Raw genomic sequence first — 26,232 nt, 5'->3', positions numbered from 1 at the left:
TTCAATTTTTTTCATGTAGAAAACATCTTATTTACATTTCACATCAAACACAAAGTCACTTAATTTGCAGTTCCCATACAGAATTGCTTTATCAGTGTTAGGTCATGTGTAGAAATTGTAAGCGGTGAGTCTTGCTTAGCTGTTGTAAACTACCAGCCAGCCATTGGCTCTTAAATTTGTTACATTTCTGTAGAGCAAGCATTTGAGAAAAAGTAACCATTTCAGGAGTGCATGTTCTTCTAGGGTGGAAAGAGCTGTACAACTTCAAAATAGGTTTTTTGTTTCCCAAAAAGATATTTGAAAGTCACTTTCCATCTGGCATGTAATCTCATCATATATGCCATGTTTTGTTGGTGAACTCATGAAATGACACATTTCCTGGAGTCCATGCCAGTGCTGATTGAAGCTCTGATCTTCTCTGTAAAGTAAGAGAAAACACTTGTTTGGTGTCCTCTGCTTTCCACGAGGTCAGACCAACTGAAGGGTGGTCAGTCACAATTTAACCCTGCGTGCAGGACAGCTGAGGGAAGCAAAGTTTGCATATATGTTCCTTTAGAACCCTTGGGTCTGACATAAATGCTTTTTCTCAAGCTGCCTCACCCCTCAGGAAGGGTCATCCCAGAAAAGAAGAAGGTGTTCTCCATCCCTGCCCTGGCCACAGCTTCCCAGCACCCACAGGGACCTCAGCACAGCACTGCAGTCTCCCAGAGGACACTGTAATGTGCTCTGTGTCAACTTACCAGCTACAGGCTGAAGTCCTGCTTCCACCAGATCTTCATACAGATGTTTAACAGGATTCTGATGAGCCAGCAAGGTACCATGTAACCAGATGAGCAACATTCTGTTTCCATGTTCCTTGTAACTTTTTTTCCCTATGCGATACACAAGGTATTTGTTCAATATGCTGGGAACAGTGTATTTTGTCCCTTTGCACTTAAAAACTTCAAAGAAGTTTTAAACTTGCTCATTTACTCTTATTAGCTTTCTCATCTAGCAAAACAATGAAGACTGAAACTTGGAAAATTTTTTTAAAATGTTTCAAAAAGTTTAAAAAAACCCCTTATTTGATCCTAACAGTACTATTAAGATATTAAAAAAACACCTAATACATCTTAAAATTATTTTTTCCTTTCATTTTTCCCCATGCTGTGGGAATACACCCTGGAGTAGTTGTAACAAGTACAAGAGGTGCTGTAGAAGTACTGTTTTCCCAGTACTTGAGAGACCTGAAATCAGAAACTCCTGACAGAGCATGAGCAAAATCGCTCTGTGTCATGACGCTCCCCAGGTCGTCACTTGCGGCATGACCTCCAGGACCCTTCTGTGATGCTCATGGCTTCTAGTTTTGATCTCCAAAAAGGAAGATTCCTTCAGGCCAAGAGGGAGAGCAGAAGTATCCTGTGCTGCTTCCCAGGAACCATGGACAAGGCTTGTACTCCTTCACTTCACATGTTACTCACATAGTTTAAAAATCAACGCTGCCTCGTGGGGATTTTTAATCCTGTATGTTATGTCTGGCCATTCAGATATCGTTACCTGTCCACTGTTCTTCAATAGCTTTAATTTGTTCATCTGTGAACTTCCAGAACACAGCCAGTTTTTTCCATTCACAGGGTTTTAAATGGTTGTATGCTAGATTCCAAAGGGAGGAACGGATTTGCTTGGTCCGTGTACTGTGATCTTGTTTGAAGGACACGCTGAAGTCTGACCCATTACCACTATGAGCTAGATGTGTCTGATAAAGAAAGCAGATGATAAATTTTATAACAGAGCTGTGAACCTTTGCTCAGTGAGCAGTGTCCTGTACAGATATAGCTGCTGACAGATGATTTGCCCAGTGCACGTAAAGGAACTGTGTGTGGCTCCCAGAGACAGAACTGTAACAAAGAGTTCCAGTGTCTCTTGCTATGTGTTACTAAGTTAATTACAAAGTAAGCCACTTTCTCTGGTACTTGATACACAAATGCAAAGTAACAGCAACTGTTGTTCCAGCACTGCTCTGCTGCTTGGCTCTGTCTTAGGTCACATTTAGAACACAGCTGGGTTTCAGGCACAGTTCTTACCCTTTTCTCTTGCTTCTCAAAGCACAAATCTCTCCCTGGGGAGAGGGTGGGCACCATGGGCACAGCTTCTGTCATTTTCACTTGGCTGAGATGGGGGCTTCCAGATCATTTGCTGGCACCATCAGCCATTAGGTTTACCGTGGGGACCCCCATTCAGCAAAGTGTGTAAACACCAATATGCACATGTGTGTTGAACATGGATCTAGTTTCATTCCTGCATAAGTAAAATCGGATAGAAACCAAAAACACTTGGATTTTATCCTCCAGATTAAAAGTGATGTTGCTACTGTATGCGTGGCTCACCTGAAACAGAAGTGATGAGGTTACCTCTTGTTTGGGCACCTTGGCAAAAACCATGTCAATCAGTGATTTTAGTCCTAGGTGAAAGGCTGTGCCCAGGAACATTCCTAGGTAGGTAAGCTCCAGCTACTTCTGTATTTTATTATGTTTATTTACTAGTCCTGTTTCAAATCAATCTTCAAAGGGAAAAAAAATTCTTTACGGATTTGATAGAGGATGACAAAGCAGATACTAAGCAAAAAAGGAAGTGGCAGTTGGCCACATTTTAAAAATGCTAGGCATAAAGTGCTTCATTCCAAATTCAGAAAAGTACAAAAGGGCTATTTCCTAACCTTACAGAGAAAAAAAAGGTCACAGTTCAGTAACTAAGCATTGTCATGTATGTGTGATTCCATTCATCTGATGCAGATTTTATTTCATGCTTCCTGACACGTGCAAGGTGGAGTTTGGATATTCTACAGGTCAGCTTCAGGGTATCTCCTTTTCTTGTGATGTTTAACAAACAAAAACAAACAAACAAACAAACAAAACAAACAAAAAAAACCACCAAAAAATCAAAACTCAAATAAACAAAAAAACCCCAACCCTTTGCAGCAGCACAGCTTCTCTAAGGCAATGGCAAGGATAGTAACAGCTGCCCTCAAATCCAGTTAAACCCAGCCTGAACAATGTTAGGGAAGAGTTGGGTAGAAATGATAACTAGTGAAAAGGGCAAACAGAGAGATGACACACTTCAGTATCATGCTCCCTTCCTCTCAGCTTCGTGACATTTCCTTTTGTAACTAATGCTTTGTCACAAATGATAAGTCAGCTGAATGTAACAAAAAGACAGTCCTTTAAAATAATGGTTCAAAATGCTGTGGTTTCCTGTATGATAACACCACCTGAGCAGGATCATATTCCGTGGTCTTAAGATTTAAGCTGTTCCAAAGGCTGCACTCTCAGCTTCAGGCAACAGGATACAAACACTTACATTTTTGTATTTCCCAAAATCTCTGGTGCATCTGCAGAAAAGCATCTGCTCAACACCGTTTTTTCTTTTCAGAAAATCCAGTGAACAATGCCAAGAGGTTGAGAACATTATGGGCTTACTTCTGTCAGACTTGTCATGTCTTCCGTGGCAACAGACTACTTTTAATTCCTCTTTAAGCCAAAAGGAACAATAATGTACCTGACAATTCCAGCTGAACTGGTGCAAATCAAATGCACAATAAAGAGTGTTCATGAGGCATTTTTTGCAACAATTCATCTAGATCTGTGATTCACCAGCCCTATAATGTTAAGGGTCGTGGATGTGGCCACTGAGGGCAGGAGTGGGGTGGTAAAACTGGCTAATTCCCATACCTGCTCTTTGACAGGATCAGTATGCCTATAGACTTGACTAACTGAGCAGGAGTGAGAACAAAGTCAAAAACCAATACGTCAGTTACTTGTTTCACTTTAGAGAAGTCCATCACTATGCATTTGAGTAACAACCATGTGTACGTTTGAGTAGCAACTAGGGAAAGAAGGTGAGAAATTCAGATAACCCGTCATATCCTTCACACTCGTTGCAAAGCTCTTTTCCATCTCATTGATTTAATTTTATGATTAACACACAAGGAACAGAAGAGGGAGCTCCTGTTGAAGTAGCTGAGCTCTTGCTAGCAGAGGAATCACAGACATTTTCACGCTTACTTCTAAGCCACAGATTTTACTCTACCAAAGGATCCAGGAATCAACATGGGACCATGTTATCCCAGCCATGATGCTGATGGCACAGTTTATAGCTGCTTGGAATCTCTCTCCATCTGTTTATATGTAGAGCACAACGTGGGGAAATGGTAAGATCTGCTTATAGTTTTACAGCTAGTCAGGAATAAAACTTGGATGGGCTAGAGGCTTTCCCATTCCCAATCCTAACTTTAGTTCATCAAGGCCAGTCTTGCTGCCTGCCAAAAGGAACCAACTCAGCTAAAACTCACTTCAAAATCAGAACTGGTTTTTCCCTTAGGTATCTTGTGTTTAATGGAAAATGCCTCTTACCTGTTTCATGGCAAAATACCTTTCTGCTTTAATGATCATATCTACAATGAGGGCGTGATGGCTTCTTGATGCTGTGGCTAGTGCTGTTTTTCCATGCTGAAAGCAGAGGCAGTGAATCAGAACATTATCTTGGGTAAGTGTGTTACAGAAGAAACACAGGAACTGTTTGCAGAGCCTCGTCCTTTCCCCTCCCCCCCCCCCCCCCCCCCCCAGGAAAACATATTTACTACAATTTTATAGCTTTTGGGTAGCTAGAGTCAAAGTTCTATGCTCTGCATAAGCTGGATCCCCTCAGCCTGGAGCTGGTCAATTTTCTCCCACATTAAACTCCCCAGTAACAAATTCTGGTAAGGTACAGCTGCTTTTAGAAACCTGCACTCAGACTGCTGCATACTTCATACCACACTCCAGGCACTGTGTCCATGTTCAAACTATCCTCAACACAGTCCATTCTCATGCCACAGTTAAACTGGCATTTCAGATGTATAGGCTGGGTATTTCCAACTTAAAGGGCAAACCTGTACCTTGTTTTAGATGGTAAGAGAAGGTGGCTCACAGAATGAAAAGAAAATTATTTTCTCATTACAGCTGAAAGGAGCACAGCTATGGGATGATGCTTGATGGGTATAGAAGGAGTAACAGTAGTTAAAAGCCACTGCTGTAATTCCAGGTGCAGATGTTTGCTCAGTCTACCTGAACCCATCTCTCCTATCAGCACTTCGATGCACAGGCATTACAGTGGGTCTAAAGGGATTTCTCTGCAATTGTCTATTTTCAGCAGATCTGCACTGGGTGCAACTTCCTTGGACTTAAATATTCTGGGTGTTTTCCACATAACAAGTGCTAAGCAATTCTAGCAAATTAGATCTAAAAGAAGCTAATCCTTTAATTAAAAGGTTCATTAATTAAATTATAAGGTATTGCAATTCTCCAGATAGTATAAAGTTCCCTAATACACACCTTTTGATATCTAGCTCCTGAGTCTGCTCAAGATCATTCTAATTAACCTGTTTTTAGAAGAGCATCACATTGGAAGCCAAGGAACATACATTTCATTAAATCTTTTAGGCATAGGCATATTTTATATGTGAGGAGTCCAGAGACCACAAGAGCTCCTTGGGCCCACGTCTGGAGAGGAGCTCTGCAATTCACAGAGGGAGAGAGAGGTGGTGGGTAAGGGGGGCATGTCTGTACCCCTGGGCTAGTGCAGCACAGCAGCCTTGCACATGGGGAACTCTCTGTGCACTCACAACCAAAGACAGTTTTGTCTGCAGGTGACATGAAGGAAGAGCTCCCAAGAGTGCATTTCCTGACCTCTGACAGGAGCAGATGCATGGCATTCTCTGGAGACTGAGTACTCCTGCTGCCAGGGCATGGAGGCCAGGAAAATACTGTGCAATCGAAGCAGGCTCCCCTTCTTCCTGTTACTGTTCAGCAAGGACAGTAACAATTTTGGAATCTCAGCACCAATTCAATTCTAAGGGCACTGTACTTGCATGTGTTCCAATCACTGGCATGGTCTCAGGGGTCATCCAGAAAATAGGCAAGGAACAAGCTACGCAAAAAAACCAAAACCAGTGTAGAAAGGTGACTTGTACTAGAAATTGTACTGGCTCAGAGCCAAATTCTCATAACAGTCCTGAGCTCTATCAGTGTTGTTGTAGTACCAGGGCACTACCTTGCCCAAAGACTTGCAGGTGCTTAAGGTCATAGGCAATAAGTAATTTTTTCTGTCTCTTTGGAATACAAATAGGTGGGAAAAAATTTCCCAGTGGCTAAGGTGCCGTTTAAAGTGGACAAGATTTCATTCTGGGTTGATCCCTCTGAGAACTGCGGCCCTTTGAAAAGAGTAGGCATGATTCTAAATGGAAACTCTTAACTACAGTGCAGCATCTAGCTCAGCATCCCAAAACATTCCAACCATACAACCCACACTCAGAGCCCCAGGCCTCAGATCAGGCTAGAGCAAAACAAGACAATCCTAATCCATAAAGTTTCACTTCTCATCAGGGCAGTTTTGTGCAGGAAAGTTACTTTTTAAAGTTAAAAAAGGGTGAGATTTTGCTCATAATAAACATCAGATCCCTCAATTCAGTCACAGTTCAGAATAACCGATAATAAGAATATCAAGAAAAGTGGTAACAGTGTAAAAGGGGACACTCAATCTTGCAGTAATTTAGCAAAATTTGTGAATACTGGATTTGGTACTCTGTCCTTTCAAAAGCACTTCCCCAGGAACTTTGCTTTGGTACTTCTTCTAGCCTTTGCCATTTTTGTCTCTATCATCTTTCCAGGCAGAACATCATCTCAGGGTTTAAGTATCCACCTGAATGGATCTGGAATGTCACCACGATTCTCAGATGACCTGGAGTGCTAAAGGGCTAACTCTTCATCACTGCACCTGGCGAAGCTGCTTCTCTCCTGGCCATGAGACCGGCTGCAGGTGCACAGTACAAGCAGCCACAGGTCATTTCCCCTTCTGCAAGCCTAGAGCTTTTTTTTTCCATGAAAGGTCTCTGGAAGCAGTATTTACCCTTCAAACCATGGAGCTGGGAGTTTAACAGCTCTTCATCAAAACCATTTCAGAGCTCTTCTTTTAATATTACTATACCTGCAGCTTGCAGACTTCCTTTGCAGTTAGCTTTACTCAGCAAACACAAACAGCAACATGTGCTTTATGCACCTCTGTAAGAAAGATTATAAAACAAAAATAAAATCATGTTATCTTTACACTTGTGAGGAATGCAATTTACCTTATCCTTGGTCTTGAGATTGCAGCCTGACTTCAGCAACACTTCCACCAACTCCACATTGCCAAGATCAGCTGCCAGATGTAGAGGGGTTTCCTGCCTCTGGAATTAAAGACCCCAGATAAATGCATTAAGTCAAACATACTCCTAGAAGCAGCATCCCAGGCTGAATCTAAAATAGAATCTCAACAAGAGGTGACTTTGGTGAGAAAACACTCAACAAAGGGAAATCATATAACTTTTGAATGATCTGCCAGTTTTGTTTCAGGCAGACAAGACAGCATATGGGATCTCTTCAGGAAAACCAGACAGAAGTTCCAGCTGGCTCAGGAAAGAGTTGCTGTTATGCCCCTCTAATGTACTGTAAACTAACAATCCTGCTCTCTGTCTTTCCTCTTAAAGCAAGGTGCTTTGGACAGAGGGCTTCATGTGTCTGGAAACCCACAACCATATTATCCTCTCAGGTAATGTTTTCCCTGCTGAAATTCATGCCAAGACAACTGGATATCCACAGTCTTCAACGGGACATTATGCCACATCCACAACAGAGCTTTTTAGTCAGCCCTGCCACAAAATGATGATACATAGCAGAAGTCTACGTGGTCCATAATGGGTTCAGTGAACTTTAAACAACACACATACAAAAAACCCCAAACCATTAAACAAGGCCAAAACATCAACAAGGTAAATATGCAGGTAAATAGAGGTAAAATGGCATTCAGCTTCAAGTAAATCTTTGGGTCTGAAATAGGGGTTGTGTAGTCTCTGCATAACTGTATATACCCAAATATGTATTTACTTATTCTTTTACATCTGTGGGTGAAATGCAGCAGCAAATAATGGAGTAATTGTGGAAGCCCTGCATATATGGGAATGTTCCGTAGTATGTTTCTTGGGACACATTATCCTTTTAAGTTGGTTTTTTTTTGCCTATGCTTTCTCTGACATTGCAAGTTTACATTATGTGTAGGTCTGGTTAAAGAACTACTTTGGCCTTTAGATCTTAATTAAAGGTTTGCACACTAAGAAACACCAGGGTCAGGGTTCCACATTAAAAATCTCATCAGTTAATTTTACAGTTTACACTATGATCATAAAATCTCATGTATTTACCTTACTTTTTTAAATTCCCATAAATAAAAGGGGGTTTTTTATTCATACACCCTACTTTCTTTCCTGCAGAAATTTAGGGATACATAAGTACCTATTGTAGACAACTTCAGGCAAGCTAGAGACAAAGCACAAAATATTTCTGAAAGATATGCTGAAGAAATTTACATAATTCTGTTTTATGTGACCAGAAAGTCTTGTCATTATACTTCACTCCAATCACAAATGACGGGCTCTGTCTTCCACAAAAAAATGTGTATAAATTAATCTCTAGCAATAAAATGAACAATGAGAAGGGGTGAACCACAGATTTCTCAAGGACTCATCCTTGTTGCTATAGTGGGGAGCTCCTCTGTGTGTCGTGAGGGAGACCAGGCTGCATTTCCCCAGCAGGGAGCCAAACGGGACCCAAGAGCCCTGCTGGGACAGTCTTTCCACAGCTGAGATGTAGGGCTGATGGGGCAGAGAGATTCTCCTCGAAGTGCCCCAGGTGTCAGCCAGTCTGTACACAGCTGGAGCACTGGGGTCTCTCATGGTCAGGGGCCAGCGTATGTGAGCTCTGTACAATCTCCTGCCATAGGAACCACGGGCACTGGATGTCACTGAGATTTTTGGAAGCCTAGTTTTGGCCAGGGCACTGTAGTCCACCTCCACCACCACTCACTCAAGACACTGGATACCTTCTGTGGTAGTTTACTTGCCTTGCTGGTTTGCTGTGTCTTCTTTGAGGAGGCACTTTGCATTCGTGCTCAGTAAGAGCCACCTCCAGAGATTCATGAGTGGCTCCCTCTGTCATGATCCCTTTGTTGATCCCTTTGTCCCTGGAAATGGACCCCAGCAGCTGGGCTTCCCTACCATCCCAACACTGGAGCAGTCAGGAAGCAGTGTATTTACCTTGCTGATGGATTAATTCCTGCTGCCTACCTAAAAGGTCACTCAGAGACACACACCAGGGGGTTTTCCCTCTGTCTTCATTCTTGTCTTTTCCCTTTCCTGTCCTGCTACAGGCCAGGCTTTTGAATCTTCCCCCTTTTGCCCCCCAGCAGGAGCTGCTCTTTCTCTTTCTAACCAAATCCACATCTACTTCCATCATCTCTCCTTGAGTGCTGGCACAATTATTATGTTTGAGTGCTGGATCTCTGGTTAAGCAAAGGTGTCACACCGCCAACTAAGTGAGTTTTCAGTGTCCATATGGTGGCTTCAGAGCTTCTCAGTGTCCCTTTGTGTGCTCCTTGATCAGGAAACCCTCGTTCTCTTTTGAGGGCACTGGATGCTCTGTAAGCAAGGGCCTGACCCAACACAGCATTGGAAATCCTTATGTTCCATCAGGGTGGGCAAGGCTCATCTCCTTCAGGTGGCACATGAATTACTTGGGACTACATTCCTGCTAAGGCACCGAGTCCCAAACCATGGGAGGCAGTAAGAACCTCAGGTACGTGTCCAGTTCCTTCCACACATGATGCCACCTGAGAATTGACTGCCTCCGGGGAAATCCCTGTGTGGCATTCCTAATTAGTTGTTAATTGTTACTTACAGTGATCAAAGCCAGGCTCACAACACACACTAGTGCGAACAGTGTGATTAAGTGAGGATATTCAGGGAACTGAGTAGTGTTACAAGAAGGTGGGAGAGAGCTGTCCTGGGGGAGAAGGGGCAAATGCCATTCATTCCTCTCTCAACAAAGCACCTCTCCAAGGAGGGAAAGGAAAAGGTGCAATTGCTGATTTTCTCCATGAGATGACCACCTGAGTCCACAAAGTGGCATTTTAAGGCCCAAAACCACCAGATCAGGCAGAGACCAGTGCTTTTATCATCGCTGTGCCAGACAAGGCAATACAAAGAGATAGGCAACACAGCAAAAGCAGAAATGGGCATTAACAACTCCAGGAGGTTTTGTACAACAAGAAAGGATCAAGTGTGACCGCACCAAAGTAAATCTGGCACACGTCAGTGGTGGATATGATCTACAGCGAACTGATCTGATCTACAGCGAACTGGCCAACAACCCAGGCCTCCAAAGACCAGGGGCACCAAGCAGGGTGAAAGGATCCTGGCTGAGGTAAGGAAGACAGGTGCAGCTGTCCGTGGATGGGCTGTAACCAGCACCCTTCCAGTGAAGAGCTGAGCTCACTCACTGACTGCACCACGGAGACCCGTGACCTTGTCTGGGTGTTGCTCAGCTCTGCCCAGCTCTGTCCCCTCCCAGCCCCCTGGGCGCCCCAGTCGATTCACGATTCACGTGGGGGCACAGAGTGTGGAACAGAGGAGGCCTTGATGCTGTGCAAGCGTTGTTCAGCAACAGCTTTAAACAGCATCATCTTACCAGCGCTGTTTTGGTCAGAGATATAAAACACTGCACACGGTGGGTCACTTTAAGGAAAAAGTAACTTCAGCCAAATGACATTCTGCACTGGGCTTCCCTCTGGAGCCAATACCAAAGAGATTATTTCTGTCATTCATTGCAAATGAACCACAAAACTTGAACAATACATTACCCAATCAGTACACAGCATTGTGCTACCCTTATCTTGCTCAGACAATATTAGCACAGCATGTACCAGTGACTAATACATATGTACACACACAAAAAGATTAGGAGGGAACTGCCTCTTCCTTCCCATTTTTTTGTACCCTAAGCTCGTAACAAAAAAGAAATTCGAGCAAAACCCACATAATCTCCCTTTTACCGATAAAGCTGTGTAAATTCCCAGCTTTTCTTACGTGATTCAAGGAGTTTATGTCATGATTGGCATCCAAAAGGCTTTTTACTACCAGCAGATTATTACTGATAACTGCTAAATGGAGAGGGGAATTCTTCTGCTGTGGAGGGAAAAAAAAATAAATTATTATACTTGGGTATGTTATTACAAGCCCATGCAAACAAGAAAGAAGCTCTTATTGAAGCCCATCCCTTGCAAAGGTGACATGCTCTAGCAGAGGTTCAAAACTGCAGAAAACACACCTGGATTTAATGACCTGGAGTTATACCAGAGGTGGTAACCTGCTCCTGCAACACCCACAGAAGTGGGGAAATAAATACAGCTGAGAAGACTGGAAATGCTGAGTGCATGGGGTGTGCACCAGTGTGCCACCACTTGGGAATGCAGCAAGGCACTCCTCTTACGTGCTGCCACCCGGGATGTGCTGCTATCCTGACAACAGAGAGATTAGGGCAGTGTTCCTGGTCCCTCAGAAAAGTGGCTTTGTCCATTGTGAAATTGCCTGGAGACAGACTCATTCTGTATTCGGTAAACTGATGTCGAAATCTACTTTCCAGGAGCAAACCCCAGTCTCATGCTGCTGCTGGAAATGCTCTTCACACTAGAGTGACCTGCTGTCACATTTATAAAATTACAGCTACTAAGACAGAGGTTTTATTTGAGTGATTATTTATTAGTATATCCAGGGCACAGATGCAACAGTCAAAATTCGCACTAGGCTGTTAAAATCACTTTGTATGTTGAACCTGTGACTGGTCAGTTTCTTGCAAAATACAGCTAAACAATAATTCCATACCAGTACCATTCATGGTGCCAGGCACCAGTTCAGTGTCTCTATAATATAAACACAGCCTTTTCTTCCAGGCTACAGAAAAATAAAGCAAGATCTTATGCAACATTGTGACGGAAACGTTTGCAAAATGTAAGTTACGATTTTTTAAGCTGTTTCTGCTACAAAAATCTAATGAGAACAAGCAGCACAACAACTGCCTGACCTTTAAATCATTTCAAGCACATCACAAATTGTTATTCCTTGATAGCTTTCTGCAAGAGGCCAGTGATCATGGCATAAGTCATGGAGTCCAGATTTTCATCCTGTACTGTAGAAGTGGAAAATAATTTCCTATTCATAAAAAATATCAAACATCTCTCAAATATAAACAGAGAGAGGATTTGGATAATAGAAACGCCTTTTTCTTTTTATATTGCAAAGAATGTTGGCATGCAGATTTTGAAGGCACTGAGGATGCATTTACCTGCAGGGGGTGAAAGCACTGAAGTGTTTATTTACATTTTAGTTATTTTTATTCAAAATAATGTTGACTCTTTGCCCATAGCATTACTACTGCTAAGTTCAAGCAGGGCACTTTGCTCTTCTTCTCTAAGTGCTCAGGCACTCACGGGGTTGGCACCAGGACCTTGTCTCTGCTGGTCTGTAGGAACTGATAATCAACACCTAGAAACCAAGTAATAATGTGTGCAGGAAAAAATTCAAGGAACTACTCAATCTCATTCAGCTGTCTGAATTCCCATGGAAGGACAGGACAGGCTGAACAGCAGCAGAAGGGTTATTCTGATCAACACTCACCTCAGGTTTAGGAACCAGGTCAATATTCTTATCAATAAGAAAAGTAACCAAGGATAGGTGTCCATTCTGAACTGCGACCTGCAAAGCACTGCTATTGTTCTGAAAGAAATTTGTTAGACAGAAAACCATGCATTTTTATTGCTGGAAAAAAAAAACCAAACAAACAGTATTAAAGAGAGGTATAAATATTGGATAATCTTGCATTTAAATTTGCCTTAGTATCCCCTCCACCAATGAAACCTTCTGACAAAATGATACAAAATGAAGCACAGCAGTTAACATGATGTTTTTGTCAACAGGGAAGGAAATTTCCATTTTTACTATATCACAACAAACATACTAAAGAACACCAGTGTCCTATAGCCCCATCCAACATCTCCAAATAAAAAGGCAGATCAGTATCATCATCTATACTGTGCCATGGACAACAATGCCAACGTCTCCTACTCTTTTAGTTGGTCTGTTAAACTCTTACTGAGTAAGTACAGTCACGTTAACCAGTAAATCCATAGAACAATTAATAAATCAATTGAAAAATAAACATAAATTAAATTAATATAAATATTTTAAAATTAATTTTTACAAAATAATTCTGCTTAAACAAGCAAGTTCTCATTCTGCTGGAGTCATGGACTTCTTGCAGCAGGCTAGCCAAGGACATTCAGTAGATACAAGTTGGACTGCAGTTCAGAAATCAGGTGCAGAGAACACCTGATGAAGCTTGTCATCAGATCAGTCACATGCACTGCCAAAAAGGAGGATTTTTGGTTATCCTAGTTGGTTACATTTTCTAGCCATATGTTGTACTAGTGGCCATACAGGAAACACAGTGCTCCACCACAGTACTCCATCAAATAAAGCTAATGCTATTTTTCTTCCACAGTGGTTTGATTCTGTTAGTCTTCCCTACACTCCTTGTTTTAATTTTTCTCCCTGTTTCACACTAAAAAAAAAAAAAAAAAAAAAAAAAAAAAGAGGCAGAGGCAGAACAGATGTCCTTTGTTAGTAAGGTCCTTTCCACAGTCTAGTACCTCCAGTGCATCCTTCCCACCAGGAAGGACACTGTGTACATACCTGAGTTGAAACATTGATGTCACTCCCTGCCTCCAGTAAGAGTTCAGCACATTTTTGATGACCTCCTTCCACAGCCAAGTAAAATGGAGTTTCTCCATTCTAGACCAGAAGAGATGAAATGTCTGTTCCAATTTCAGAGGTCCGACTACAACACTCAGACACAAAATGCCTACGGGAGGCTCTGTCAGGCTCATCCAACTCCTGAACAATGTGGCTGCTCACCAGCAGTTAAATGACAGATGGTGATTGTCTGGACAGATGTAAGGTTTGCAATACAGAGAACTATTTCATAAATATTAATTATGCTCTTTTTGGTGGGCAGCAATTGTTGCCATTCAACACCAGGCAACAACACTAGTAGGCCAGTACACACGGTAATTCCAGCTTCTGTCAGTACAATGCCATGGATTTCTGACAAATTCACAATCCCAAGTGCTAGCAAATAATCCTGTTTCATATTCATTTCAAATCTTTTCACACTGAAGGGGTCCCCATATCTCCACAACAAGTCTATAAAATGGGGTAGATCAGCTACACAATCATCTAATTCCTGCTTCTCAACACCTAAAACGCACAAAGGTTTAATGGAAATTACTCTGGTGTTTCAACAATCACAAAAGAATCAATAAATCCTAATTTTTCTTTGCTTAAAATCCTGGCATTATTCTGGTTAAGTTAATACGTTTTAGTACTTCTCTCACGCTGTGGGGAGAGAGATCTGTCCATATCCAGGTGGACGGGAAGGTCACACCATTAGCCATGCCAAGTCACGGGCACAAGCCACACAGGTTCTGTGTGCTGAAGCAACATCCTTTGACAAGCCTTGGAAAACACCAGGGCTCCTCATTCCAAAGAGGCTCGTGTGCCTCACAACTGAAAGCAGCAGACAAGTTGGATAAGAGGCGACTTCTTAACTCATCTGTCACTGATCAAGTAAGAGGAGGGCCTTGGGTAGGAGTTACTCATTTTGCCCCCTGGCCTAGCAGAACAAATCATCAGCCACAGGGCAGGTTCCAGCATGCCAGCACACAACAAAGGATTGCCTTGCCCAGGTTGTTCCAGCTGCCCCACAGAGGAAACAGAAGAGACAGAAACCCTTCGCAAAGCAAGGACGCTGACACGAGCTGGTAGTGTGCACTTCCTTCCTCCGCGCCTTGTTTAAGCCTTAAAACAAAGCTCCAGAGTGCATTAACTCAGGGACACAACCTTCCCAGCTGAGTGTGCTGGCTGAGCTCACCAATGCTAACCCAGGAAGGCGAATTGGGCAGGCAGGGTCTGCACCCACTTTTGTGCAACTGAGTTCAGATGGACAGGGTACAAACCCGAGACCCCTCTGCGTGTGCTGGCACGTGCTGGGTATGCAAGTCAAACTGGCTCCATGAACAGGCTGAAAAGCACCAGAAGTGCTTAAAAGTGAGATGTTAAAAGGAACGAGGCCACATGGCTAAAAATGCTGGATGGCGGAAAGCAAGGGAGGTTCAGGCTCTGTTCTCTTCTGCCAATAGCTGCACGAGGGCCTGCCACATGTAGGGGAGGATGTGTGTAAGGGAGAGAGGACAGAGGAAGATGCTGAAGGAGTTAATAGAAGTTAACTTATTTGGACAAGGAGCAAGGAAGCAAAGTCACTAGGAAACCAGGAAGATTAATGAAGTCTCAGTGCCACATCTCTTCCCTTTGAATTTGATTTTTTAGAATTTTTTTTCAAATCTCTGACTTTATTTCTTTCAATAGCTTAGTGTACTTACCTGATTGAGGTCATTTATTTCCTCCCATTCTTCAAGCAGAATTTCTACAACTTCACTGTGACCATTTTTGGCAGCTAAATGCAATGCTGTGTTTCCCTCCTTGAAATTAAAATGTCAAATAACATATTTTAAAACCCAGAATAAAGACAATAACAAAAACCAACACGAAGCCTTTGGTCTTTTACATACAAGGAGAGGGAGGCAGCTACACACAGCATGAGCCAAGACTCAGTCAAAAGTTGCTGATCTCGTTGTTTGTCTTGAAAACTTCAGTGTATACCAGCAAAAAGACCTGAAATTTTAACTCCTGACAAATGAATCAGAAGAAAACTTCAGGAGCTGGTTCCCACAAGAGTGGGTACTACACTGAGCCCCTGAGACCACTGATTTAAAGAGTAAAAAAGCCTAGGTCAGCATATGGAGATTTGTCATGGCTTTGATATCAACATTGCAATCTTTGATCTCTGCCGCCATCAGTGAAATTTCTTTCCAGGAAATTAAGAAATGCAAAACAGAAACAAAACCAAAACCAAGCAAATAAAAGCTACTAACAACTTCAGGCAGAGCAGAGGGTTTTGAACCAAAAGAAAATGGAAGCATAAAAAAATAGTATAAAAATGGCTAAAAGGGTTAGAAGAATTGTAAGCCTCACAAAAATGAGAGTCCAGAACGGTTTTTCATTCACAGCATTGAGTGAGAAGATGAGGGAATCCTTTTAACCATTGATGGTTACAGCGTGGTAGGGCTTGGTCACCCAGGAGATGAGTTCTCTCTGGGCCTCTTGCTAATTTGCAGGACCACAGCATTCACCTCCTGGTGCTGTTGACACCTTTAACCTGCTAGATGTCTGGGACAACACTGTATTTCAACCTCTGCTGATACACTGCTTAGCACAGCAGAGCTCTGGGTGGCACTGCAGCTTTTAAGTTATTACCAGAATACAAAAAAAAAAAACAAAAAAACCCCAAACCAAACCAAACCAAACAAAAAAACCCCACAAACAAACAAAAAACCCCACCCCAACATCACTTCCTGAGTGCTTACTTTAGTGGTTTGGTAAATGCAGTATCTGACAATTTCACAATTTTTAATGTACTTGCCCTTGCAATGCCTCAGGTGCAGAGAATACGAACTTACTCATTCCAGAAATAGTCAAGAGAGGAAAAATGAATTTAACACCAGACTTTGAGAATTGCTAAGATACCTTAAAATACAGCATCAAAGCAAACTCAATCATATTGAAGTGTTAAGGTACTGCTGAAAAAGAATTTACAGGTGTTTATTTGCATCCTGAGTCTTTTAAACAGCTTTGAAATATTGGTCACACAGTGACACACAGACAAACAGAGTGAAGCACTGGGCAATGTGATCTCCCAGAACCGAGGCTGACACCTTTACCCCCAGGCTTTCCCACTTCTCTCAACAGCAGGATTTACTACTCTTGCTTTGCATAAATTATGAATGTGTATGGAAAAGTCTCCTGACAATCATCCCACTGCCTTTCCTTTATCACTAGAAAATCATCATCCTTTTATTTTTGTTGGTCCCATATGTCACTGTAACATCTGTGCAGCACACTCAGATATTTGATTGTATAATAACCACAGTGAAACAAAATAATCTTTCATAAGCACATTTGTAGTTGTACTTCTGTGGAAAATGAACATTTACCTCATCTTTTTCCGATGTAAACAGCTTCAGAGCAATTAATTTTTTTATCATGTCAACATGGCCTTTTTCAGAGGCCAGAAGAAATGGCTTTTTACCTTTCTAGAAGACAATTATGGAAAAAACATAGTGTTACAGAGAGTAGAAATACTTTACTTCTAGTTAATAGATATATGGTATGTATATGTATATGTGTATCCTACATAAAAATTTGTGTATCATATGACTAAGGAGATTAACACAACAGTAGATACATAGAAGAGCAGTAATTAAAATATATACTTAGTGTATATAAACACATTATACACCTTGGGTATCCTGAATAAAAAAATATAAAAACTGTTTCAAAATGGTAAAAAAGTGGAAAATACAATCAAAATCTTATAATCCTATTTTTTCTCAGTATGAAAATATTTATCAAAATAAGTGTGTCATTAAAATTCTGAGGATGCTCAGAAATAGACGGCAAAGAAATTGAAAGGTGTATTTCCATGGGTTAATTTGTTGGATCCAAATTCTGGAAATGGAGGCCAGAACTGATGTATCTCAGAAGTTTCATCCAGGAGGCCTGAATTTAGCACATTGTAGAGGGTTTTGGTGGTGTTGAAACGAACAAAAACTTCTCAAAACATTTATGAACTCCACTGCAGAAAGTTATCTTGACACAAAACCATACCACTGTTCAGTGACAGTAAGGCATAAAACCAGCTAGGTAAAATGGCTTCATATCATGCCTGATTGTGCCTATAGAAATGTCTAGGGGGGGGGAAAATAAAAAATGCATGCAGCTAGTAGGGATTTGTGATGTAACCTCAAGAGGTGGCTGAAAAGATCATTCCTCACCTCCTCCAAGGCCTAAACATTCAAAGGTATGTTTTGTTAAATTAACTCTGTTTTGTCAGGGTTGTCATTTGTAAAAAGAATTCAGAATTTTGCACCATTGGGTCAATAACATTCAAGAAACTCCGGGGAAAAAAAAAGGGAGATTGGTTATTTAGGTGTCAGATCTCACAGGAGTAAGTTTTCCTCGTGTGAAGATACATAAGTCATCTGACTTATCTACATAGCGTTTCAAAACAGGATCCCAACACTGTGGAAATTGAAAATAGAAACACAGAACACCTGATGACCAGGAGGCACTGTTGGAGAGTCAGTGCACCTCTGCAGGACGGCTGCACATAGTTCTGGGCTCTACATTGATGACACATGGCCATAACTGGAAGGTTTTGGTAAGGGTAGGGGTCTGCAAAGATGAGCTGTGTGGGAAATGTCAGAGGCTGCCCTGTGCTGCTCTGGACATCGAATAAATAAACAGGAATACACTGTACCCCATCAGGTTTGTTCAAGTCCTTCAGATGAAGATCTTGGAGGAAATAATCAACTATTTCAATGCTGTTGCTCTGAGCTGCAAAATGCAGTACATTCATTCCTTCCTGAAAAATGGCAAGTCAGTCTGTAAGAATGTTTGATTTTCTTCCAACATAAACGTGTTTAGAGTTGGTAGAAATTTGTCATCAACAAACCTCATTCTTTGCCTTTTGATCAGCACCCGCTTTAACTAATTTTCGCATTATATCCAAGTTTCCAGTCCAAGCTGCAAGATGAATCACTGTCAGCCCATGCTTCAAATAAAATGACAAAGGCAGAAATTACCATCACAATACCTCAAGCCAAATTTCCTTAGATCTTTTTCACTGATTCAGTGTATTAGTAGGTTCCAATCTGCAGGCTTTTAAAAAAGGAACACCTGACAATGTGGGTGGGGACTCATCTCACTTGAATTAAGCTAAATGCAATAGAGCAAGACCTAGATAAACGTTTGACCTCCTCTTGACAGAAGGTATGACATCTCTAGAGAAGGACTGGATCCCATTTTAAGACAGAGGGATTAAGTCCTACCTGGAAATTATTTTCTCTCTCCAGAAACCATGTAGGTTGTCCTGGGTGAAATGGATGACGTTTAAAGTGATAATATGCAATGACTATATATCCATGAGTCATCATAATTTTCCATTTAGGCCTCTTTCTAATGTTCTCACCTCTCAAATTCTCTAAAAACTTTTTCTTGTATAGAAAAAAAAAAAAAAAAAACCAAAAAAAAAGACAAAAAAAAGAAAAAAAAAATAATAGATATTTTTAACATCTTAAAAACAAAAGGACTAGCTCAGCTCTCTGCTAGTGTGGCTCACCCTGAGTGCTGGGGGCAGGTCTGGGTGCCACAATACAAGGATATAAAGTTGTTAGAGAGTGTCCAAAGGAGGAACAGAAAGATGGAGAAGGACTTTGAAGGTCACTTGGTCTGCTCAGCCTGGAGGACACTGAGGGGAGACCTCACTGCAGTTACAGCTTCCTTGTGAGGGGAAGAGCAGGGGCAGGCACTGACCTGGCAGGATCAGAGGGAATGGCATGGAGCCGTGCTAAGGGGAGGTTTAGGCTGGGTATTTGGACACCTCCTCCTATACCATGTGCTGCACATCTAATCATTCTAGAGGCTCTGCATGGGACTCACTCCACTTTATCAATCTTTCCCATATTTGCAGAAGTTGCAGTGGAAAACAGTGAAAATATGGAATATGTACCTGGTATGCAGGCAATAAGACAAATCCAGGCTTCGGTAAAATTTGGGGCTGTGGCCCAAAAGTCTGCCCTGAAAAACCTTCCCAGCTATGAATAGCTGGAGGCCAGTCACAAGCAATGCATCCATCCTGGGAATGCTATTGAACATCTGCATTTATGCCCCGACTGATGGGCAGGATGTACCCGCAGCAAACTTACAGATGATATTAAATTGGGAGGAACAGCTGATAGACAATATTGGTGTGCTGCCATCCAGGGGAACCTTGACAGGCTGGAGAAATGGCCTGCCAAGAACATGGCTAAAGTCAACAGGGCAAACCCAGGCAGCAATACTGGCTGGGGACAACTGCCTGGAAAGCAGTTTGGCAGAGGAGGACCTGGGGCTTCTGGGGCACACTCAGCTGAACAGGAGTCAGCAGTGTGCTCTTGCAGCTCACAGGGCAAATAATATCCTTGGCTGTATCAAGTAAACACTGTGACCGGGCCAAGGGAGGTGCCATATGCTCACTCGGGTATTCAAGTAATCCAATACTTCGGGCAATGTGTTTTTCCTCTAAAAAATTCCTTTTTCACATAAATATGTGCGGTTCTAAGACAAAACGGAGATTTTACTGCAAGCTCTTAATTTTGCCCGGTTGGGAGCACAAGGAAAATACCAGCTTTCCCTGTTCCTCAAAGGTGCTCCATACATGTGAATAAAAAAAAAGTGAGCCATCTCACCTGATCTGCCACGTCAAGCCTCGCTTTGTGATGAAGAAGAAAATCCACCACGGACACGTGGCCTCCCGCAACGGCAAAGTGGAGCGCCGTGCGCCGCAGCTGGAATAAACAAAGCTTTGTTTGTCAGGTCTGTAACACAGTTCTTGTCCCTGTGCAGCTGGCCAGGATTTTGGAATTCTCTGTTTCTTACGAAATGCACCTGTTAATAGATGCTATTTCGTGTTTCTCCTTCAACAGTCACACTTGATCTTTATTCTACATACTTTGTTTTGTTTCCTTGGATAGAATGTGGACATTGATCTCAGAGAATTCTTGTAAAAACAGAATGATTTTTTTTAGTCTACACGGTGTTGTCCCTTCATTGAAATGTCAAAATGGGATTAAGTAGTCAAACACCATACAGGGGAGCTGCATGGAGTACGAGAAGCATCCTTGTTTATTATTTTATTGCATGGTGTAGTTTGAATAGCTGAGGACTGTATGCACGCAGTTAGATTTTCTTTTGGTATCCTCCTCGCTTTTGACTAAACCTCTGCAATGCAACCCAAGATTTCTCCCTCACTCTGTGTTAATCACCTTCCCAGACTGAGTCATCATCTACGTAAATGAAACCTACCACCTTGCAAACAGTGAGTAATTTTACAGAGGTGAATGGGCTCAGTGCTTCTCAAGAAGACGTTAGAAGACTAAAGTAATTAGTGGCCAATATTTAAAAGGGATTTGTTAAATTGAATCAAATTTTATTGGAGAAAGTTTTGCTTTCAGTTAAAGTGGACATAACTGGGTTTTACATAAGTCACTGATAGTTTCCACAGAAAGACATCTAGAGATTTGATCAATTCATTTTAAAAATCAGTTTGGGTTTCTTTTCTTAGCTTCTCTAAAGATCACCTGACTTTTTCATGTATAAATTTAAATTTACAACCATATGTATCGAAAGGAATAAAAAGGTTGGATTTATGACATGTTATTTATGTCAGAAAAAAAGCCTCTTGTACTACAGAAAGAGTACTATCAGAAAGCTCATCTCTTGACACCTTTTCGTATTTGGCTTGAGAGGACAGGGGCAGGAATGATCAACATTAACAAAACTAATGGCTTTTCCAGCATAAGCTATATCCCTACTAGGACAATCAATCAAGGCACAACATCTCTGCAGCTATGCCAGTAACTCTCATAGGTCTAAATCAAGGGTGACAGAGTAAAGCTTCACACTACTGGACTGAAAATGTATTTAGTTTAACTTCCCGAACTCTGGAAAGCAAGAAGGAAGAAAGAACGATTTTTAAGTGACCTTTTAGAGTATAATGCAATTGATACTCTCAGTATTCAAGAGAAGCGTGCTCAGAGGAAATGTTTGTCTCCTTGCCTGTTTCCTGAACAAATCAAGGAATGCACTATACTATCTTCTAAATCACCCAGTGGGTGAAAATGCATGTGGGCACGGGAAGAAAATTTTTTCAGAACCCAGAATAAGTAACATTGAATACTAGATGATTTATATGTAGCCATTGAGAGGACACTGTTATGCAAAACTCCCAGGTTAATATCATGACTGCTTCGTTGCTGTTGAACTACCCCTCATGTGGAACACAGTGCTGTATTTAGCTATGGTGAAGCATACATCCTCAGATTCTAGGCCTCGTGTTGAAGTCAGCGCAAGAAATGCATTTTCATGTGTCTAGGGTAAATCTGAATTCTGAGCTCGGGCTGGAGCCAGAGGATGTTGTAGAATGCTCCCACGGTTCCATGAAAACCAAAGAATAATACTTCTTAATAGAAATTTGTAATGCTAGCAGCATTAATCCGTTCTTAAAGTGGCTGTGAGGTAAAGTCAACCCAGTCAGAAAGACAGAGAACTTGATAACATCAGTCACCAAAGAGCTCTGAGGAAACACAGGAGCAGGGGCACAGCTGAGAGGTCCTTATCTCCCACTGACCACTGAAACCTGAGTGATGCTGCACAGACCGTGATGTCCATAATGGCCACGTGAAATGGCTCCTCATCAGGTCCTAGAGGGCTCTTCTGCAGCCCCAACACCTTGGCAGATGAGGGGACACGCTGGCATCCCCCCACGCATCCCCAGGGAGTCACCCTTCGTACGAGTGATCTGTCAGGCACTACATACTCACAGTATCTACAGCATTTATATTAACATTCCTTTCAAACAGCTTTTCCATGGTATCCAAATTGTTCATTTTAGCAGCATATTGAAATTCTCTCTCATCCGGCAGTACTGTGGGAAAACATAATGAAAACATAACAAAATCACATTTTTGAAGAAGTATCCATAGCTCACCTAAGGGATGATGATACTGTTTATACTTTCTGTTGTTTGTACTGATTTAATGTTATGAGAATCACTTGGTTCTCATCATCAAAGCATTTCATGACTACGTTTTTCTCCTTTAGAGGCATCTGGCTGATATTTCTAGTTTCAACTTTTAAGTGCAACTGAAGGGAGACTTTTCACAACATGGATTACCAGAGTTTGCACCCACAGGAACAGTTTGTTTATGAAGCTCCTACTATCTGACTGCGTCCCAAATTACTGCATAGGCATAGCAGTGAATGCTACAAACCGCAGCATTTACTTCCTATCCTTTGAGAAATTGTTCTGTTTTAACACACACCACCAAAACACAAAGTCCGTAAAGCAGTAACCAAACTGTGTGATACAGCTGGAAAAACGAACCAAAACAAACAAACCCCACTTTTAAACTGAGACCTTCCTTTAATGTCTCAATCCAAAAACCAGCATATATTTGGTCAGCTGAAGTAGTTGCAAGGCATATTGAGCAACTTTTGCTGAAAAGTAAAAGTCCAGTGTCTGATAGCTAGTTCAGCTGGAGGTCAGAATATTTTTCATGTTTCTACTGTAACATTTAATTTATCACTTAAAAGAAAATCATGTAGCAGTTGCAAAACTGTTAGTAGATACTTTTAATCCAATAGCAAGTCACATTTAAAATACAACTAGTTAGATGTCATCTGTCTAGAATATTTTGGGCTGAAGGCCATTTGTCCACTGATATCACCAAGGAGGCACCACTCTGTTGGACCAGGAACTACAGGAATTATCTATTCCTTAGAGCCCTCTCAGGCAAGTTCATCCTACTGCATTATGTCCAAGTCCATTAATGCCTAATAAGGACACGGCTTGAGGCAGTATGACTGCACAGTGTACTAAGGAAAATCGGGATGGCATTCATTTAATTGCACTTTATATGTTACCCGTGGCTATAATCTCAGGGAGAATAATCACATTTTTACTGTACAGAATGAATCAGAAATTAAACTGGATACTTGCAAAGGTGTTTCCGGTTTTCCTGTTAAATTATCCAAGTGCCTCAAATAAATGATTCATCCTTCCAGACTTCTCTGGGAATCACAGTATATGTGTTATTTGTATGACAACATGCAGGCACAAGGAAGGAAAAAAAAAGGAAAAAAAGCATTTGAAAATAAAAATGCACTCCTGGGATCTGTGACAAGGAGCATGGCTGCCAGTAAAATCATCATTATGAACAGTGATCTTTGAAGAATAAATGCCTCAGTCCCAGTTTTCATAGTCACTACCCAAGGAAGTATCCAACAGAGCTTTCTATTAACTTGATTTCAAACTCAGGTGAAACAGTGGTCAAGGGATACCTTGCTCAAGGCAAATTTATGGCAAATGTTGGTGGGGGAGAAAAAGGTACAGCATAAATTAGCTGCAATTAATTATAAATAGGCCACATAAATTCCTGTTGACTGCTGTATATTACATGAGATAGATCTCAACGATAAATGCATCTCAGGACAATCAGGAACAAACCCAAGACTTTACTCAACACTGCCTTCAAAAACAAGATAAAATTATGTTTCCTTACTGTATATGCACCAGCAAGGAGAGTTTTGTAGTTCTAATAAAAAATAGTGTGCTCTTTTCTCTCCTGTGCAGAAGCCATGAACTGGCCATGTGCTGCTAAAAAGACCTTTTGCTCTGCGCATTGTATTTCCGAATAATCTCTCTCTCTTCATACTTGTGAGTGAGTCAGGAGTTAAGAACCATGACAATGCAGACACACCATGACTCTGGTTTGTTGCCCAAACTTTTGCTGCTTTTGTGATTTTTTACTTTTTCATGTATGAAATTAGAGGAGTATGGAGCTATCAGACCACAGCTTGATGGAAGCCTTGAATTCAACCAGGGGTCTCCAGGATTTAGCACTCCTCCTGTAACTAGCAATTACTCTATTTTCAAGTAACAGCAGCAACCAATTATCTATGCATGACAGCCAGGTTTTTAGGGAGTATTTTCTTTGGCACCATACAAAATGTCTGGCTAATATAAAAGCTATGTATTTCCAATGAATTTTAAAAACGCAGCTGAGGTTTCAGAACTGAGTGAAAAATCCCTGCATATGTGTATCCCCACCTCCGTGGTCTGTTTTTAATGTCCTGTTGTGGGGTCCACAAGATGAAGTCCACAACTATCTTAAAAAACACATAGGGAAACAACCCCAGAATTTGAATTGGCTGAAGAGGTCCAAGGAGGTAAAATGAAAATCAGCAATATTTGGATTCAAATGGCAATAAAAATACTTTTACCCTATTGTTTCTAAAAATGAAATAATATATTTACAGATCTGGCAACGATTTCAAAGTTTTCTCTGGGTTTTCTTTATGTTGGAAGTAAAATTAGTACAGCAGTGTGGGGATCTTGTTAAGTCACTAGGATTTTTTTTATTTTTTTTTTTTCTAAAATAGTAGTTTTCCATTTCAAAGAAGTCATGGGAAAAACTACTTAATGAGTCCAATGGTGATATTTCATTAGTTATTTTCTTTTTCTGCCCTCTTTGCCAGCCCGGGAGCAAGAACCACAGCCCATGATAATGGCTCCTGGCCGTCGTGCTGTGATCACAGGACTGGGGTGAAGCAGGGTTTAGCAACCACCACTTAGTTTCCACAAGTCACCTGTTTTCACTAAGCGCAGTTCACGCCAGAGCAGTCAGCTCTTTCAGGCTGGTTTGCAGGTTGAAGGCTGGAGACCCCACCACCGGGTTGTGTTCCTGAGTGAGATCCTCTGATTTCCGTGCGCCTCCCAAAATGGGGGCCCAGGTTGGATGTGAAATTGGCGGCAGACGCTCAGCTCCAGGGAGGTGACTAATATCAGCGAGCCCTCTCAGAGCCGTTCAAAGGGAAAGCTAAAGCAGAGCAGTGGGCAATTTCCAGGACTTTCCCCTGGGAACACCACATGCCAAAGCCCAGCTCCCAATCCCACATCCGCACATTTGCTGTTTCCAGCCCCCGAGCGCTCATTTTGTTCTGCGGTCAAGGCAGAAAGCCGGCTTGGGTGGGTTCCAGCCGCCCTAACGAGGCCTGGCACGCTGCCTGCAGGGAAAGCACCGGTGGCTGTGCCGGTCACAGTGCGGGATCCCGGGATCCCCACCCCCGCGGACTCACGGCACTCGTGGCTCACTGCCGCGGCTCCCTGCGCGGCATCCTCCGCGGCGCGGAGCAGGCGGCTCAGGCCCTTCATCGCTGCCCGCTGCTGCTCTTCCTCCTCGGCCAAGGAAAGGGCCCCAGGCCGCCGTGCCGAGGGAGGTGTCCTGGCCCCGACAAACCGGTTCCCAGGCCGCCAGCACACGCAGCCGGGCCAAACACACCCCTGCGGGCGCAGCAGCGCAACACCCCGCCGGTGCCCGGACACCGCCGCGCGAAGGGGCAGGGTTGCGGAGCGGCTCTGTGAGTTTGTTCTGAGAGAGACCGAGCACTGAATACACCGCAGTTCTTGACAGTGGCTAGGCACTGAACGGGATCATCCTCGCCCCATCCATTCCCCGCTACAGGTCTTCACTAGTGGCAAGCCTTACGTGCCAGGAGCAATCAGCACCCTTAAGCGCACA

At 42.2% G+C, this 26,232-nt stretch overlaps 2 protein-coding genes across 2 annotated transcripts in view; one reads left to right on the top strand and one right to left on the bottom strand.

Annotated features, from left to right (window-relative positions):
• The window catches only part of POC5 (POC5 centriolar protein), a 31,088-nt gene extending 30,381 nt beyond the window's left edge, over positions 1 to 707 (top strand). Inside the window, exon 13 of the mRNA XM_040090075.2 lies at positions 592 to 707. The gene's annotated coding sequence lies outside the window, so the exon portion shown is untranslated. The remainder of the gene's footprint in view (positions 1 to 591) is intronic.
• Positions 360 to 25,865, bottom strand: ANKDD1B (ankyrin repeat and death domain containing 1B). The gene is made up of 15 exons (XM_040090078.1): positions 25,790 to 25,865; positions 22,474 to 22,577; positions 20,341 to 20,439; positions 18,567 to 18,665; positions 18,372 to 18,476; positions 17,047 to 17,145; positions 15,376 to 15,474; positions 13,631 to 13,729; positions 12,557 to 12,655; positions 10,970 to 11,068; positions 7,142 to 7,240; positions 4,389 to 4,484; positions 1,537 to 1,735; positions 741 to 872; positions 360 to 418 (listed from the first exon to the last, which is right to left on the bottom strand). Exons 1-15 carry the CDS (start codon positions 25,863 to 25,865, stop codon positions 360 to 362), a joined length of 1,563 nt encoding a protein of 520 aa, XP_039946012.1.
• Positions 25,866 to 26,232: the final 367 nt, after the last annotated feature.

Source organism: Hirundo rustica, chromosome Z (assembly GCF_015227805.2).
Source record: "Hirundo rustica isolate bHirRus1 chromosome Z, bHirRus1.pri.v3, whole genome shotgun sequence".
NCBI classification, from domain to species: domain Eukaryota; kingdom Metazoa; phylum Chordata; class Aves; order Passeriformes; family Hirundinidae; genus Hirundo; species Hirundo rustica.
This window is presented reverse-complemented; position numbering and strand designations above follow the sequence as displayed.

What these genes read in the sequence shown, in the direction of transcription:
- ANKDD1B (XM_040090078.1), bottom strand. Translation starts at nt 25,865, where the DNA reads ATGAAGGGCCTGAGCCGCCTGCTCCGCGCCGCGGAGGATGCCGCGCAG. An exon ending in GGCTTGACGTGGCAGATCAG is followed by an intron (nt 18,666 to 20,340) that starts GTGAGATGGCTC and finishes TTTTATTTGAAG; the next exon opens with CATGGGCTGACAGTGATTCA. An exon ending in ACATCAATGTTTCAACTCAG is followed by an intron (nt 12,656 to 13,630) that starts GTATGTACACAG and finishes AATTTCTTTCAG; the next exon opens with AACAATAGCAGTGCTTTGCA.